Source organism: Ochotona princeps, chromosome 19 (genome assembly GCF_030435755.1).
Source record: "Ochotona princeps isolate mOchPri1 chromosome 19, mOchPri1.hap1, whole genome shotgun sequence".
NCBI lineage: Eukaryota > Metazoa > Chordata > Mammalia > Lagomorpha > Ochotonidae > Ochotona > Ochotona princeps.
The window spans coordinates 37422371-37438663 of NC_080850.1; the positions used below are offsets into that span (position 1 = coordinate 37422371).

A 16293-nucleotide genomic window follows, 5' to 3' on the forward strand; every position below is an offset into this window, starting at 1 on the left:
TTTCTTGTTTCGTCATTCCCTGAGGATGGATCATACTTCATAGTGCATATGTGCCTTGCTGATGGCTTTGACAGAGGTGTTTTTTTTTTTGTTTTTTTTTTTTTTTTGACAGCATGGAAGTGATCTGTTCGTTAGTGAACATAGATGACAGTATTGAAGCACATTGTTACAAAAGGAAGAAAGTGTGACTGTTCTGGCTTCTCTTCAACAAGGCTAAGGAATAGAAAGCATAGGCTGTTTGAAAGCAACAATTCATGAGGGGCACCAGTATTTTGAGTTAACCATGTCTGAGAATGGCCAAGATCCATTTCAGATGTTCAAGTTAAGCCTGGGGAGAAAGAGTTGAAAAGCTTGCTGTGATCCTTCAAAAGGGCTCCTATGTTACCTCTGATCAATGCAGTTAGCATTTATTCCTTTATCATCAGAAGCATTAAAGTTTTTACTGTGTAAGTTAGTATACTTAACAGTTTAAAATATGGCAGTGATTGGTTTGTTTTTGTCAAACTATATTTTTTTCCTGTCACCTCTCTTTGTGTTTGGTTTATTTAAGCTGCGATTATAGTATTTCTTCTGCAGATGCGGAATAGGTGTGTAACTGACAGTAAAACTCTGATTTTTGTTAATCAGTTTCGGGTTTTAGTTTTGCATAATACTGGGATCTTGTGGTAGTTTACGTTATGACTTTGCCTTGCCTTTTTATTGTTAGCGTTTCTTTGATCTTCTGTGTAATATGAATTATAACATTCTAAACTGTGTGCCTGTTTATAAATATTTAATATGGCTAACATAAATTTTAATAGTGATATAGCACTTAAGGACTTAAAAATATTTTGTATTGAGGTAATGCTTTGCGAAGTTAACGTATATTGCTCTGTTTTATGATAATGTTCAAGATCTGTTTAAAGATAAGTAAGATCTTAATGGTAATGTGTAGCATCCTGGCATTTCGTATGCAGGGGAAATTGAGTCTTAAGTGGCTTTGTTCTGAGGGTGTTTCCTAGATGATGTGTGCATCCTCTCCCTGCTGAGTTACTGGTTTGAATTGGTATGATAACAGTTATAAGATTATAATGAAATTGTAAAAGTGGTACAGGTGAAAAATATGCTCTCCTACTAATTAAATATTTTAGTTATTTAGTAGATGAGTATTTTTTCAAAGAACGTTTCTTTCATTCTTCAGTAATTAGTTAAAAGGTGGTTAGATGCGGTGTAATATCAAAGATACTGGTGAATTCACATGCCAAGTATAGAATTTAGCCTTTTTGTTCATAACATGATTGCACAGGGAGGTTTTACAAGATAAATTTGCCATACAGTTCCCTAAAATAGCAGATGATACTGTGAGGTGATTGGTAGAAAAAGGAAAAGCATGATGTCATCTTTACTTAAAAGCCAAACCAAAGGGAATGAGAGTTCTGTTCCTTTACTGAGTTGCTGTTTACTACAGGCTGTCTAACATATGGCGGTGGTAGATTGCGTTTCACACACTGGGTAGCAGGTTTTAAAGCAGCTCCGGAGATGGCTGTCTCCCTTGCTCAGCTTGAGGTCCTTTGTGTGGTATCAGCATGATTTATAAAAAGGGAGAAAGGACCCTATTAAAATTTTGCTTTTGAGTTGACTGTGGTTTATCTTACTGGTACTATACATGCTCATAATTTTTGTTTTGTGTTGAAACAAAAATATTCTTGAGTCATGTGTTATACACAAGATCCTGGTCTTTTAGAAATGTAGCAAGTTTGCCTTAACCCACACTCATAGTACCTAATATCTTCCACTTTAAAAAAGGAATGACTCATATTAGATTCTAGTTCATTTATACTTAAATACTTAAAGTGTATGAAATTCCAATTAACTTATAATTTACTTAAGTTGTAAAAATACACTGATGTACATTGCACAGTCATGTACAAATATTAGATTTTACAGGTAGAAAAGGTAACTCGTGAAATTTAATTTTATATGCAAGAGCAACTCTTAATGTTTCCTTTGTTTGACAGCATGGTTGTTAAGGTTTTTCAAAACCTATATTTATAATCACATGTTTTGAAAGAATAGCTTAACCTCTGTTTAGTGTAGTGCTTAGTTTTATTTAAATTCTGATCATAGAAGCGCAGCTTCAGTCAGAATTGGCAGCACAATGTTGGTCAGAAAGTGACTCAGGCTTGGCCCCAGGGGTGTTGAAGAGATCATTTTTGGTACCTGATGACAAGATGCTTCTTCCTTACCCATTCAGTGGAGTCCTTTGTTAGAACACCTGTCTCTCAGGTAACATCTTGTATGTCGCAGCTTTCTTGTCTCTTAAATGAAAGTGTTAGGTGAATAAAGCCAAAATACTTTTACTTCTGTCATTTATTCCCAGATTAGTACTCTCATAATTTTGTTAACCACTGTTTACCATTGGAAACTGACCAGAGAGAGGCACCATTATATGCTTTAGTGGCAAGATTTGGGGTGGGTACCTTGTGGCAGAAACATGGAGAACAGGGGTGGGACTAAAGGTATTGTGCTTTCCGTTGGGAGTGGGTGTGGCAGAAATACCTTTTGTTTGTTTGTATTTTTAAAACTGAAAAAATGGGCAGTTTCCTTTTAATCAAGTGTACTTGAAGACATGATTTCGTCAGCTGTACTCTGATTTTTTTTTTTTTTTTTTTTTTTTTGCGTTTTGCGTTTTGCTGTCTTCTGTCTTTCTAGGAATTGAGCATTGGGCTGCAGGAGAGGACCAGAATGTGTAAATTGTTCTGCAGAGCACTCGGTGCTTACTATTAGCTATAAAATGAAATTTCATTGTTTCCATGTAAATTTACTGTTTCATCAAACCTCAGTATCTGCTTTAATGTGAGAGTGGTCCTGCAGGGATTATACTTTTCAGAATATTTATTTAATAAGTATCAAGTTTTGTAAGGAGAAACCTTTCAATGAGTAGCATTTTAAATATGTATGCAGTATTTGGGAACTAGGCTTCCTTATGAGGTTAGAATGCCGGAGTATCTTTTCAGGGCTAATTATTTTTTCTTAGGGAGGAGAATACTGTGTTAAATTTAGATAAATATTAGGAAATATGGCTTCCTCAGCACATTATAAAAATCCAAAATAAATTTGTGAAACTGAAATAGAGTGCTTAAGCCAGTTTTTTTCCTTATAGAATGTGGTTTGCTGACGTGTCTCACAGAAGGCTGTCTGGGTGGGTGGGTGGGTGGGTATGCACACACGCACACGCGCGTGCTCCCTGCTCTTTGGGCTACATCTGCAGATACTGTAGTCAATTGATCTAATGCAGTTTCTGAAGGCTTTCTGTACAGGTGATGTCATCCTTTTAGCTCTATTCTCCTCCCACTCTCTTTCCTCCTTATTAGATATTTCATCTTACTGCAGAGCATAGAATCAATAGGAGCTTCTCCTTAGGGAGCTTCTGTGAAAAGACAAGGACAGTAGGAATTAAGACACTGACATATCGTCTTGCTTTAACAGAAGATGTAGTGTTTTTGTACCGGATCATACATAAATTTTTAACTAGAAGAGCCAGACTTAGATCAACAGTGCTCTTTTCATGATGCATTAGAACAAGAAGCAGTACTGCAGAGCTGTAAACAGTGTGCCTGTGAAGAGAAGATTATTTGAATTTTGGAGGTGTTCAGGCATTCGACAGGACAAACCTGTTAGAGCATGGATCTTCTAAGTACCATTTGCACAACGGTTTGAGATTTGGAAAAAAAAAAAAAACCTCTGATTAAGAAGATGATGAAGATACTTTCATCTTCAGGATACAGTGTTATGATTTGCTTCTGATGCAGAAGGATCATTGCAGTGCTTGTTCCACAGAATGAAATAAATTGAAGAGGAGACAAAGCTGTATTACAGCGAGAGGAGCTTTCACGGAGTCCAAGCACATAGATTGGAGCATGTTGCCGTATTTGCTTTGATTGATGGAGTATTAACTCTTGTGCTACCACTGTGCATATCTGTGCCAGGAACCTGAGGACACATTTACTGTCCATGTGTTCTAAGCCAGGAATGTAAACATTTTAATTTACTGTGACTTCCTTGTTGAAGTCAACATTTTAATGAGGATTATCGTTTGTTTTGAACAATTTGTTAAGCTACTGAAGGTCCGGATTGTAGTTTTAAAAAGGATTTCATAAAGCTGTCTCTATGTAACAGTGCAATGGTGGATGATCTGTAAAAAGGAACTTGGCAGAATTTTGTTAATATACTGGTTTGTGTGACTCCGATTTGAAAAGGAAACTACCCTTTCCAGCCTAGGAAATGGCTTTTCTTGTTCGCTGTTATGCCAATTGTCTTCAACCATGGGCCTCCAAAGTAAGTAACTGTTATCATTTTCTTTGTGACTAGTAAAATCCACTTTAGATTATGTTTTGTATTACAAACGAGCTTTACTATGCTAGTAACTTTTCTAACTTTAAAACTAAAAGCTACAGAGCAGCCTAAAAAGCTATTTCATCACCCTTTTGTTTTTGAATTGAGAAATGTCTAACACTTGTTAAGGTAACCTGCAGAAGGATCTGAAAAGTGCCTTTAAATCTGTGGCAGTATACAGGAGATGTTCTCACTTCAGGCTGGATGATCATTGATAATGGATGACTCTTTCTGTACTGATAATCTGAATTAATGTGTCCTGTTGCTTTGTTTCCTTAAGCGGCTGATATATTTAAGTTTATTTTCTAATCTCTAGTTTATCATATTTTTGTACTAATATAATGCCATCTACATTATGATTTTACTGTACTGTTTCATGAAGACCAGGTGATATTACTTAAGCACTGGGATAACATGAAGAAAATACTTCCTAAGAAATTATATAAAAATACCCAATGTTCCAAAGTGTTTTCATAGTAATAGTAAACCATTTGTCATTTTAGATTAAACATGTTAACTCACAAATAAACAAAACACAACATAATAGGCCATGCTTGGTTTCTGGAAAATACGCGTTGTGATTCCTTGAATTTTATCCTTCATAGTGGCTGTTTATAAAGTCTGCAATTTGATGCCCCTCAAGTTATCACTGCTGCCATGTCTGTTCATTTCTAAACATAAAAATAGAAATGCATGAATTTTTAAGAAAAATATTTTATGCAACACAGCTTTTGCTATTGATTCAACATTCTTTGACTGTTCTGCATAGAGATGAGCACAATAGAGAGACTTCTTAGATTGATCTGTAACAACATAGTTGTCTGACTATGTAGGTGACTAAGGAAGAGATACTAAGGAAACATGGTGAACAGTTGGTCTAGGCTTTTGAGTGTCTTAAAGGCAGCATATGGGAGGACATGTAAATTCTCTGTCCATTTGATGAGCCGTTGATTGAACTGGAAAGCATTGGTACATGGATGATTGTGTGGTTTTGTACTAAGCCATGCATGGTTGCATTAGGGCAAGTGCCACCTGTGGGCACATGAGTGGGGCCCTCATGCTTATCAGGAGCATGACCAAGGTTTAAACTGCCTGAGGAAGGGAAGCAGGTGGAAAGTAAAAAGAGGTTAAAGAAAACTGAGATTCTGGATTTGTTCTGAATATTAACAAATACAAATACTGGTAACAACCTTTGCAAAATCTAGCATATAGAAGAGAATCCTTGTAAAGACTGGATCCCAAAGCTTCATTCAGGACCAGCAAATGCTGAGTGAGCAGGGTTCTGTGATGGTAACTTCACTGTGGAAACTCTAGGAGTGAGTGTCTTCCCCTCTCCCCCAGCTCTCACAGTAGTACTGATGGAATTTTACCCTTATATTCTAATGGTTGGTAATTTTTCCTGCTTGGCTTCTCTCAGTTTTGTAATACACTTGGCTGATTTTGCTGCTGTTTATTGTTTCATGTATTTTGCCCATGCTATTAGTAGCATTTCACTTCTATTAGAATTCTACTAGGGTACATGCAAAATGCTTCATTTTGAATTTACCCTCAAATAATTGTTCAGTTCCATGTAAAATGAAAAACATAAAATATTTTCCGTCTAGCCCTTTGAAACAGTTACTGCTCTGTTGTATGGCATCAGGTGAGGATGGTAAGTCAGGACTCATCATAGTTCTTGTTCTTTCATCGATTAGCTTTTTGTCTTGTGTTATTTTTTTGTTTTTGTTTTATTTCCCCATGTGGGCACTTTGAGGACTGTCAAAAGGTTCACATTTTTGTTCAATTCTGAGAAATTTTGTGGTTTTTGACAATTGTAGATACATGTTTTCTGTCATGTCTTCAGGTCTTAGGCTTCTGGTCCTGTCCACAGGCATGTAAACGTTTCCTCAATACTTCATTCTCACTCTGTGCTTTTCTAGCTTGAGTCTTCTAGCTCACTTACTCATTCCCCATTTGTGAACAATTCTGTCCTGCTAGTATCTTTATATGAAGTTACTACTTAACATTTATTTCTGAAATGCTCTGAATGATGCTTTTTCATAGCTACCTTTTAAAAAATAACTTACTTCATAGTTGCTGTTCCTTTCCCCTAATTTACTAGCACTCCCTTTCCAGTGGAATCACTCTTTTGAATGTTTTCGTTGTATTTTTATTTGGGGGCCCACTTTCCTGATCTGGTAGGGTTGCTCACTCAGTGTGATTGTTTACTGAATGGAGATTTTACCACTTTAGTTTCTTTTTCCCTCTTTTAGGTACTTCTAAAACAGTGGTCACTGGTAGATTTATGCACAGCCAACTTGACATGTCATTTCTCAACCCTTATCCTACTTTATCTATATGCAAGCATTTGACACAGCTCATCACTCCTTTCTTAAAAGACTTATTGTGAGTCAAGGTGAACTTCACCATGACCTGCTAGTCTGTGTGGTCTCCCCCCCCACCCCCTTAGCTGCTGCTATACTCCTCTTTGTAGATTCCAGCCATTACAGTTTTTGTTTGTGCTCGAAGTGGCAAAGCACTTTAATATTGATTGCTCTTTTCTCAGGTTTTTAAAGCAGATATCTTCCACTGATCTTATTGATTTAAACTCTTTAGTGTGGCTGTGTTGGAAAGGACAGCTAAGCACCCAAGGACGCTGCATCTTACGCCCCTCCTGTTCTCCTGTGCATGTCCCTACCTGAATTTTACGTTGGTTTGCTTGCTCTTTGCCCAGTGTCTCATACTAATGCAACTTCTGGCCTCTTGTGCTCAACAGGAATATAACATAAACTAGTTAGTGTCATACTTTGTAAAAGTAAAAACAAGTAGATTTTACTAAAATCAGATGGAAGAACATAGCTGCTGTATTCAAACTGTTTTAGCATGTGATAAACATGTGATTCTTTCTGAGATGTTTTACTTTTGGAGGATAGTGGGAGGACTGACCCTTCTGAATTCAGTATCTATTTACAGCAAGATGTGCAGTCTACCTTCTCTTGACATTCTGAGGAGCTTTGGTGACTGGAGAAGCCGTGTTGGACACTGCAGTTCTGGGATTTCTCAGTACTGTTCATTGTGTTCAGTCTCATTCATTCCTGGAACTGTTGTCAAGGGTTTTTTGTTTTCTGGATCTTAATCCTTAGTAAAAATGCTGTATTTGTAAGTTACACTTGTTATTTTAAAAATTGTATTTGTTTTGATTTCATATCCCAAGGGTTTTGTTCTTTTTGTTACAACTCAGGTATATACGATGTGTTTCTTGTTCAGTAAATGGAAATTGGACCATGGCACATGTTAGAAATTTATATAGAGTTCAGAAATGCCTTATGACATTTCAATTCACAATTTCTATGTACTGCTCTTTTTGGCACTGGAAGGTTAATAGATGGTGTTTACTTGTGGATAGGCACAGTACTTCTATAATCAGGTACTGTGCTTCAAAAAAAAGCACTTCTAACGATGCAGTGTAGAGTTTAAGTAATGTTTCAGGAATGTTCTGTTGGGGAATTGTGCAAGCTTTAAACAGTTTTAATTCATATATACAGAGCCCTTTCAGTTTCCTTCCCTTTTATAGGGTAGGGTCCTTTTTTCTGCCATGAGACACATTTGGGTATTTATTACATCATATGTAGGTCGTGTGAAATTATAAGCTTAGAAATTAGCCTGCTATGGATGTATTGAATTTTGAATGTTGTTACCTTGGCAGGTCCAGACTACGTGTTTATACAGTTTATACAGCCCACAGACTGGGTGTTTCCCACCTTTTTCTTACATAGTATCTAGCTATGTTTTATAAGAGGCAAAACATTTTAGATAGCAAGATCTTCTTAATGCATTTTTATAGTGTCATAACTGCTTGTAGCAGTCATTTTTTTTTTTAACGATTTATTTTTATTGGAAAGGCAGATATACAGAGAGGAAGAGAGACAGATTGGAAGATCTTCCGCCCAACAGTTCACTCCCCAAGCGGCCGCAATGGCTGGAGCTGAGCCAATCCAAAGACAGGAGCCAGGTCCTCTTCCAGGTCTCCCACATGGGTACAGGGTCCCAAAGCTTTGGGCCGTCCTCAACTGCTTTCCCAGGCCACAAGCAGGGAGCTGGATGGGAAGTGGAGCTGCCAGGAGTAGAACCGTTGCCCATATGGGATCCCGGTGCATGCAAGATGAGGACTTTAACCACTACGCTATTGCGCTGGGCCCGTAGCAGTCATTCTTGAGGGCTGAGGTTTTCAAATAGGAGCTAGAACCTTGGATATTGACGTACCATTACTTTGCTGCTGCGTTTGCCTGCCTTCATGCTAACACATGGGTCATACCTTCTTTCATCATAACTTTTTGATAGTAAAAGTTAAAAATACATAGACCCATAAACACATAATAGGAGGCTACAAAGTATAAGCACCTTTTTGTAAGGAATGGAATGAAAAAAAAAAAGTATTTTACCTCCCATTCATTTGTCAGCTCCCAATGGTAGGTCCTTGTCTTGGGAGTTTGTTCTGTTTTTTAATTTAAAAAAAAATTTTTAAGAGATAGTGAGGCTACACATATTTGTGAGGTGCTGTGTGAGTTTTGTTTTTAGAATCTTGGTTTCTTCTGAGCATTTGGGTTGTTTTCATGTCTTTGTGCCTTAAATATGTTGAGACTGTTTTTAGGTACATGCTTATGTAGTGTTGAACTTCTCATCATTACCAATTGTTTTATTTTAAATGAATTGTCCCCCTACTAATGCTTTTGCCTCAGAGTCTGCTTTGTCTTTTGTTCATACTGTATAGTATCTTTCTTGTGGTTTGTGTTTGCATGGTATATATTGCTCCATACTTTTTATTAGTATTTTCCGTAACAGTAGAGACTAGTGTTGTGGTGTAGTGGGTAAAGCCTCTACCTGTAATATCTGTATTCCATATGGACATCAGTTTATTTCCCAACTGCTCTACTTGTGATTAGCTCCCTGCTAACAGCCTGGGGAAAGCAGCAGGTGATGGCCAAGTGTGAGAGAGACCTAGAAGAAGCTCTTGCTCTGACCTGCCCAACCCTAGCCATCGCCACTATCGGGGGAGTGAGCAAGTGGAGCATGAGAGAGGATGTGACAGAGATTTCTCCCCAAACCCCATTCACTCCCTAAATGCCTGTAGTGACTAGAGCTGGCTGTGTCTGTAGCCAGGAGCCAGGAACAACTTCTGGGCCTTCCACGTGGGTTCAGGGGTTCAAGCACTTAATGCATCTTCAACTAATTCTCAGGCAGCTTAGGATAGCTGAATTAGAAGTGGAGTAGTTGGGGGCCCAGTGCAGTAGCCTAGTGGTTAAAGTCCTTGCCTGGCATGTGCCAGAATACCATATGGGTGCCAGTTCTAATCCCAGCAGCCTTGCTTCCCATCCCTGCTTGTGGCCTGTAAAAGCAGTGAAGGACAACCTAAAGACTTGGGATCCTGCACCTGTTTGGGAAACCCAGAAGAAGCTCCTGGCTCCTGGCTTTGGATTGGCTTAGCTCTGGCAGTTGTGGCCACTTGGCGAGTGAATCAATGGACAGAAGATCTTTCTTTCACCTCCTCTCTATATATCTGCCTTTGCAATAAAAATAAAGTTGGAAGCACCTCAGATGAAGTTTCTTTGGAGATCCCCACAACTGAATTGCTGGACTCGGAACCCTCACCATGGAGATAATTGCAGGTTCTATGGTCTGATCATGAAGTGCATATGTCAGAGCTGGGCCCCCTCAGTGCCTCAGATAGAGCGGTGGACAGCATATCCAGGTGCACATGGAGGATATGGCAGTACATTCTGCAGAGGACACCTGGTACCATTACAGAAGACATATGACAGAACAAATTGGTCATCTATCCCAGCCAAGTATTGGCAGTGACTATCTGGGCAAATGGAGACTTCAAGTCCTAGAGTCTTCGGAGGCAGAACGTGGGTTTCTGCCTTCTACATGGAAAACTCAAGTTGGGCTCCAGGCTATAGACCTGCTTTGACCAACGCCTGTATGTTGTGGACATTTGACAAATGAGCCAGCAGATGGAGGATATCTCTCTCTGTCTTTCTCTCTCTGCCTTTCAAATAAATAGTTTCATTAATTTTAGAAGAAAGGGTATGTATCAAAAAAACACTGAAGCTGAAATATCCAGTAGAGGATTTGTGCGTGCTTAGAGCAGTTGACTGGAAGTACTCCTAACCTCAGCTTGAATAGTGAAGTGATCCTAAAGTGAGATTCAGTCTTGTAGAATCCTGCTTACTCTCGGAGTGCACTGTACTCTGCATGGTCACAGTCAAGTTACCCCCGCAGGCTGAGCTTCAGAATGAGGAGTCAGAGCATGTTCCTAGGAGAAAAGCAGCCTTCAAGGCCAGGAACTGCATACGCTCACGCATGTGTCATTAGTTTCTAGGCACACAGTTGCTCACTCTCACACTGTCCTCGTGTGTAGTATTTATGTGTTCTCTACTTTGTCTATCTTACCGGATGCACTTGAATTACCTAAACCATCATTACCAATAGGGGAAGTTCATAATTAATTTCTGTGTGTAGTTTTTATGTTTTCTATAATTCCTCTGGAGATAATTTAAATTAAACTTGACTGTTCATTCAGAGTGCATTTATCTTGTATGCATGTATCTTCAATGTTTTCCTATACAAAAGCAGTTAGAAACTAGGTTTTTAAAAATTAATTTCTCATAATGGTGTGAGAAATTGAGAAAATTTAATAGCATACCTCCCATGTAAAATATTCACTACTTAGATCACAATAATTTGTTGTTTTACTCCTGCAACATGTATTACCTGAGATGTCTCATGTTTTGTGATATGAAATATACTGTTCAGCCTTTGTCCCTGCTTTAAGTGTGACCATATTAAAGATGGGGTAGTGAAGTAGTTTCCTTCCTAGGTTTTCTTGTGTGCCTGTGCCTAGCATACTTCACTAAATCATTTAGATTGTTGGTACGTTTCTCAGAGACCAGCTGTATACTAACTAATTCAGCAGTAAGTGTAAAGGTACTTAGAAATTTTGGGGATGTTGAGTGTCATCTGTTTGTGGCTTAACTCTTTTTTTTTCATTGCATATTTTTTTTTATTCATTGATTACATTGTATTATGTGATACAGTTTCATAGGTACTGGGATTCTCCCCACCCCTCCCCGCTTGCTACCTAGTGCTATGCTTTAATCTAAGATGTGATTGTTTTCTGATATTAGCCACTGTTTTGTTTTGTTTTGTTTTGTTTTAATGTCTCTATGTTGGAATAGCTTCCTACCCTTTGCAGTTAAACTGATACTTTTAGGTTGGACAAGAAGCGATTGGATTTTTTCTGTGAAACACCATTAATAGTAATGATCTCTTCTAAGAGACTGGTGTGCTTGTCACTACAGTGATACCTAGTAGCTTAGGAATATTTCAAAAAGATCTTGGCTAAGAATGGAGAAATTAGGTCAGAGATGAGATTGTACAATAATGTAAAGAAAACAGAAATGCGTTGTTGCAATGTGTCAAGAGCTTTTAAAAAGGTAAAGTTTGACATTTAAAATAATTAAAATTTTTTTTCTTCAGCTTCCAGCTGATCTTACCAAGATGCATCTCACTGACAGCCCTCATCCCCAGGTGACTCCTGTGTCTTCTAGTCAGTCTGGTTGTAGCATTGCCAGTGACTCTGGAAGCAGCAGTTTATCTGATATCTATCAGGTAATAATATTAGGTATTTGTTCACTGTAAATGTGGGGTTTTTTAAGTTATTATTTTGCAAAATATTCTGTCAGTGCAAAACTCAAGCATAAAGTGTGTGCAGAAATATACATGCCTTTCAGTTTTGCATGGCTAATGGAAGGAAGTGATCAGTCTTTTAAGAAGGATTGGAAGTGGCCCATGGTTTGCTTTCAATTTTTTTTTAAATCCTGCTGAATCTCTGTTAGTACATAATACTTAAATAAGACATGAAGAGCATTAGCATTGCTTTGGTATTGTAAAGTGTCATTGTAATGTAAGATGAATTAATTAATATGTTTATGAACTTTGCCCTTTCAACATCCAGAAGCGTTCGTTGACTTACTTGGATTTTCAGTGATCCTTGTGATGCAGGCTTTGGGAGGAGCCCACGCTAGGAAAATCTTCACACGAAAGTTCAGAGTTCTGTACTCAGTGCAGCTCTGTACAAACTTCTTTAATGGGGGGCAGTTTCGTATGGGAGGTAGTTTATATCCTGGAATCCAGTGTGTACACATAGCTTTGATAAAATACAGAACACATAATATTGAAAGTTGGTTTATTCCAGGGCTTGTGATATTGTGCAACAGGTTAAGCTACTGCCTGGAACACCTGCATGCCATGTCAGTGCCAGTGTGAGTCTCATCTGCTTTGTGTCTGATCCAGTACTCTGTGTACCTGGAAAGCAGCAGGAAAAGATTCAAGGGCACATGTCACCTGTGTGGGAGATGTTCACCATGGCAGTTGAAGATATTTCTCTCTCTCTCTTTCTGGCAGTGGAAGATATGTCTGTGTGTCTGTCTCTCTCTCTCTCTCTCTCTCCATTTCCCTCTATCATTATGCCTTTAAAAAAACCACACACACAAAGTTGGTTTATTCAGAAATTGAAATGTGTGATATATTTCCATGGGTATCTACAGAAATTTAAGAGCCGTGTATTTAACTGTAAATTTCCTAGTGGCTGTATTTGAAAACATAGAAAGAAATCAGCACACTTAAGTTTTAATATATTTTATTTAGTTCTGTATGTACAAACACAAAAAATTTTAACATATAGTAAGCATGTAACATTTTGAGGATTTTTTAAAATTATTATTGTTTATTCATACCAAGTTTTAAGTTCCTTGATTGAATTCTTCAGTTCAGACCAGTTGCAGTTGCCTGGTGTACCTAGTGGCTCCACAGAACACACATCTGTGGAAGCATAGTCTTTGGTTTTTGTTGTTGTTCAGAGAAACATTGAGACTGTGGTTCTTCTGAATTACCCAGATTCAGATATTTTAGAAAAAACAGCCTTCCTCTGTAAAGGAAGTTGATAGGCAGATGAAAGAAGGAAGAGACAAGCCTTTGTTTTTATTTTATGTGCAGCTTTTCAAGTTGTCCTGGCCTTCCCCAAAGCAGGTGTCTGTAAGAGCAGTGACATCTTAGAGTTTTTCCCTGGAGAGGCTGCATCAGGAAGATAGACCGGAATTGGTCAAGTTCAGGATGTTCCTGCAGAATTCTCTCAGGATGAGTGGGGATGTCTGGACCTTGCTGAAAGAGACTGTACACAGGAGATGTATTGACATAAGCAGGAACTTGGCCTTACTGGAATGTTCCATTTGCAACCACATGTGATCTGATCATCTTTTTAGGGCCAGGAGCAGAGCCCAGAGCCCTGAATAGTTGTGAGGAAAGGGACAGAAGGATAATGTGCAGTTTAACATCGAAGGTCACTGAAAAAGGCCATGAGCTGGGAGATGAGCTGGGCGTAATACTGGAGAAGCTTCTGAAGAATGGCACCCATGTTAGCACCTATGGGTTCCCCACCAACAAGCTAACCAGTGATAGGTTTGGAGCCAAGGTCCCAGGTCCAGGATCGTGATCCTGAGGGTATTGCCCTAGTTGCATCCTTCATATTTCATATGTCTGTTTCTCAGTAATACTGTACAACTCATTCTGTCTTCTAAGGTTGATTTTTTTTAAGTAAGATTTACTTATTTTTATTTGAAAGGCAGAGTTACAGCAAAAGAAGGAGGGAGGGAGGGAGAAAGGGAGAGAGACCTCTTCTGGGTCTCCCACACAGGTGCTGGGTCCAAAGGCTTTGGCCCATCCTCCACTGCTTTTCTGGGCCGTAAGGCGGGAGCTGGATGGAAGGTGGAGCAGCCAGGACTTGAAACACCAAGGCAGCCCAAGTGGAGGCTAAGCCTGCTGTATCACAGTGCAGGCCTGAAAGATTCATTTTCAAGTTGGACAAAACTATTGTCAAGTGTTCCTAGCTCTTCTGCGTGTTGTGGGGCATTATAAAAGTCTGCTTTTCATGCCGCAGAATCCTGAAATTGGCCATGGTTCTCCTCCCTCCATCATCACATTCTTTGATACCCTTCAACGGTGTGTTTTGTGATAACCAGTAATTTGCATATGAGATTTACTGTCTTCAGCTTCCATCCAGACATGGAACTTTGCTTATTTTTTCCTCAGACGGGACCCTGTGCCCCTGGCTGCCAGTGCCCCTGGCTGCCAGTCTCCTGTATGCATCCCTAACTACTGACAGCCACCAGTCTGTTTTCTGCATTATAAATTGTCATTTTTCAGAAGCTCATACAAATGAGATCATATGGTTGAAAAATAAAATGCAGTAACACTTCTGAATTAACTCATGATATAAATACAGGTTTGAATAAACTTGGAGGAAGGGAAAAAACAGACAATTGAAGCTCTAAGTTAAAAATAGGAACTCAGAAATTTAAAGGAGAGAATTATAATGCTAAAACTTTGTGGAATAGTTAGATTAAGTCAAAGTAATAGCTAAGTGTAGAGTGGTAGCTAAAAGAATATCATAAAGGTGGGACAAAAACAACAATATGAAACGAGGAAAAATACTCAAAATATTAAAATAATATGCTTCTTTTTCATATTTCATGAACAGAAGGTAAATTTGAGTTCAAGAGCAACAACTGACATTGCTACTAAAAAGTGTATTTCTGCTGGTGGTAGCTTTGTGGGTGGTTTTTAGTGTTCCTTAACTGATTATTATTTTAATATTTCACAAATTTTAAGGATTGTATAGAGCCTAGGATAAAAATAGAAACTGAAAAATATTGTACAAAGTGGTAAAAGAAATAGCTAAGAGTTAAGAGCATAAAAACATTAATATGAGATGGATAAAATATAGCTATAAAAATGCAGGATTTCTACACTCTAAAAAATCTACAATTTAAAAAAAATCCATTTATAATCATGATGTAATATTACTCAGCTAAATTGTGTGTGTATGTGAAGTTTTCAGTCAGACTCTTGAGATTAAAATGAAAGATGAGTCTTAGAGTCATTTTTTCTGTTGATCTCAGACTAACTTTATATAGTATGTGTTTAGCATATGGTTATACCGTTGTCAAAAACAGATTGATTTGTCTGGTTATCTGAATTTCAGTTTTTGAGAGTTTTTAAAGATAAAATACCTAGGCTATAACAGCATAAGCAGAGCCTTGAAAAATAATGTAATACTTTTTTTTTTTTAAGATTTTATTATTATTGGAAAGCCAGATATACAGAGAGGAGGAGAGACAGAGAGGAAGATCTTCCATCCGATGTTTCACTCCCCAAGTGAGCCGCAACGGGCCGGTGCGTGCCAATCCGATGCCGGGAACCTGGAACCTCTTCCTGGTCTCCCATGCGGGTGCAGGGTCCCAAAGCTTTGGGCCGTCCTCGACTGCTTTCCCAGGCCACAAGCAGGGAGCTGGATGGGAAGTGGAGCTGCCAGGATTAGAACCGGCGCCCATATGGGATCCCGGGGTGTTTAAGGTGAGGACTTTAGCCACTAGGCCATGCCTCCAGGCCCAATAATGTAATACTTTTTAAAGATTATTTTTATTGGAAAAACAAATTTACAGAAAGAAGATAAAAGATCTTCCCATTCAATGATTCATTTCCCAAGTGGCTTCAATGGCCAGAGCTAAGCTTATGTGAAGCCAGGAGCCAGTAGCCTCTTCTAGGTCTCCTACACAGGTGCAGGTTCCAAGGCTTTGGACCATCCTCCACTGCTTTCTCAGGCCACAGATAGGGATCTGAATGGGAATTGGAGCACCTGGGACACAAACCAGTGTCCATATGGGATCTCAGCAGGATGAGTATTTAACCACCAGGCTGTTACGCCAGACCCTGATGTAATTCCGAACTTGGAGTGTTGGGGTGAAGAAAAAAGGAGATGTCTAGTGACAGTTCTTAGCAGGGAAAGTGCTTCTATATTGCTTGTGGCCAGACGTGTGGCTG

At 38.7% G+C, this 16293-nt stretch overlaps 1 protein-coding gene across 8 annotated transcripts in view; it reads left to right on the top strand.

Moving 5' to 3' along the window:
* The window catches only part of RAPGEF6 (Rap guanine nucleotide exchange factor 6), a 153013-nt gene that overhangs the window by 52476 nt on the left and 84244 nt on the right, over positions 1-16293 (top strand). For 6 of the 8 annotated variants that reach the window (XM_058677720.1, XM_058677726.1, XM_058677728.1 and 3 more), the window contains one exon: positions 11893-12024. The exons of 1 other annotated variant lie outside the window; for it this stretch is intronic. In XM_058677720.1, coding sequence (XP_058533703.1) covers positions 11893-12024 — 132 coding nt within the window. Of the gene's footprint in view, positions 1-3259; positions 4318-11892; positions 12025-16293 lie in introns of those variants that run through there. One more of the 8 variants, XM_058677727.1, reaches the window with a different exon arrangement.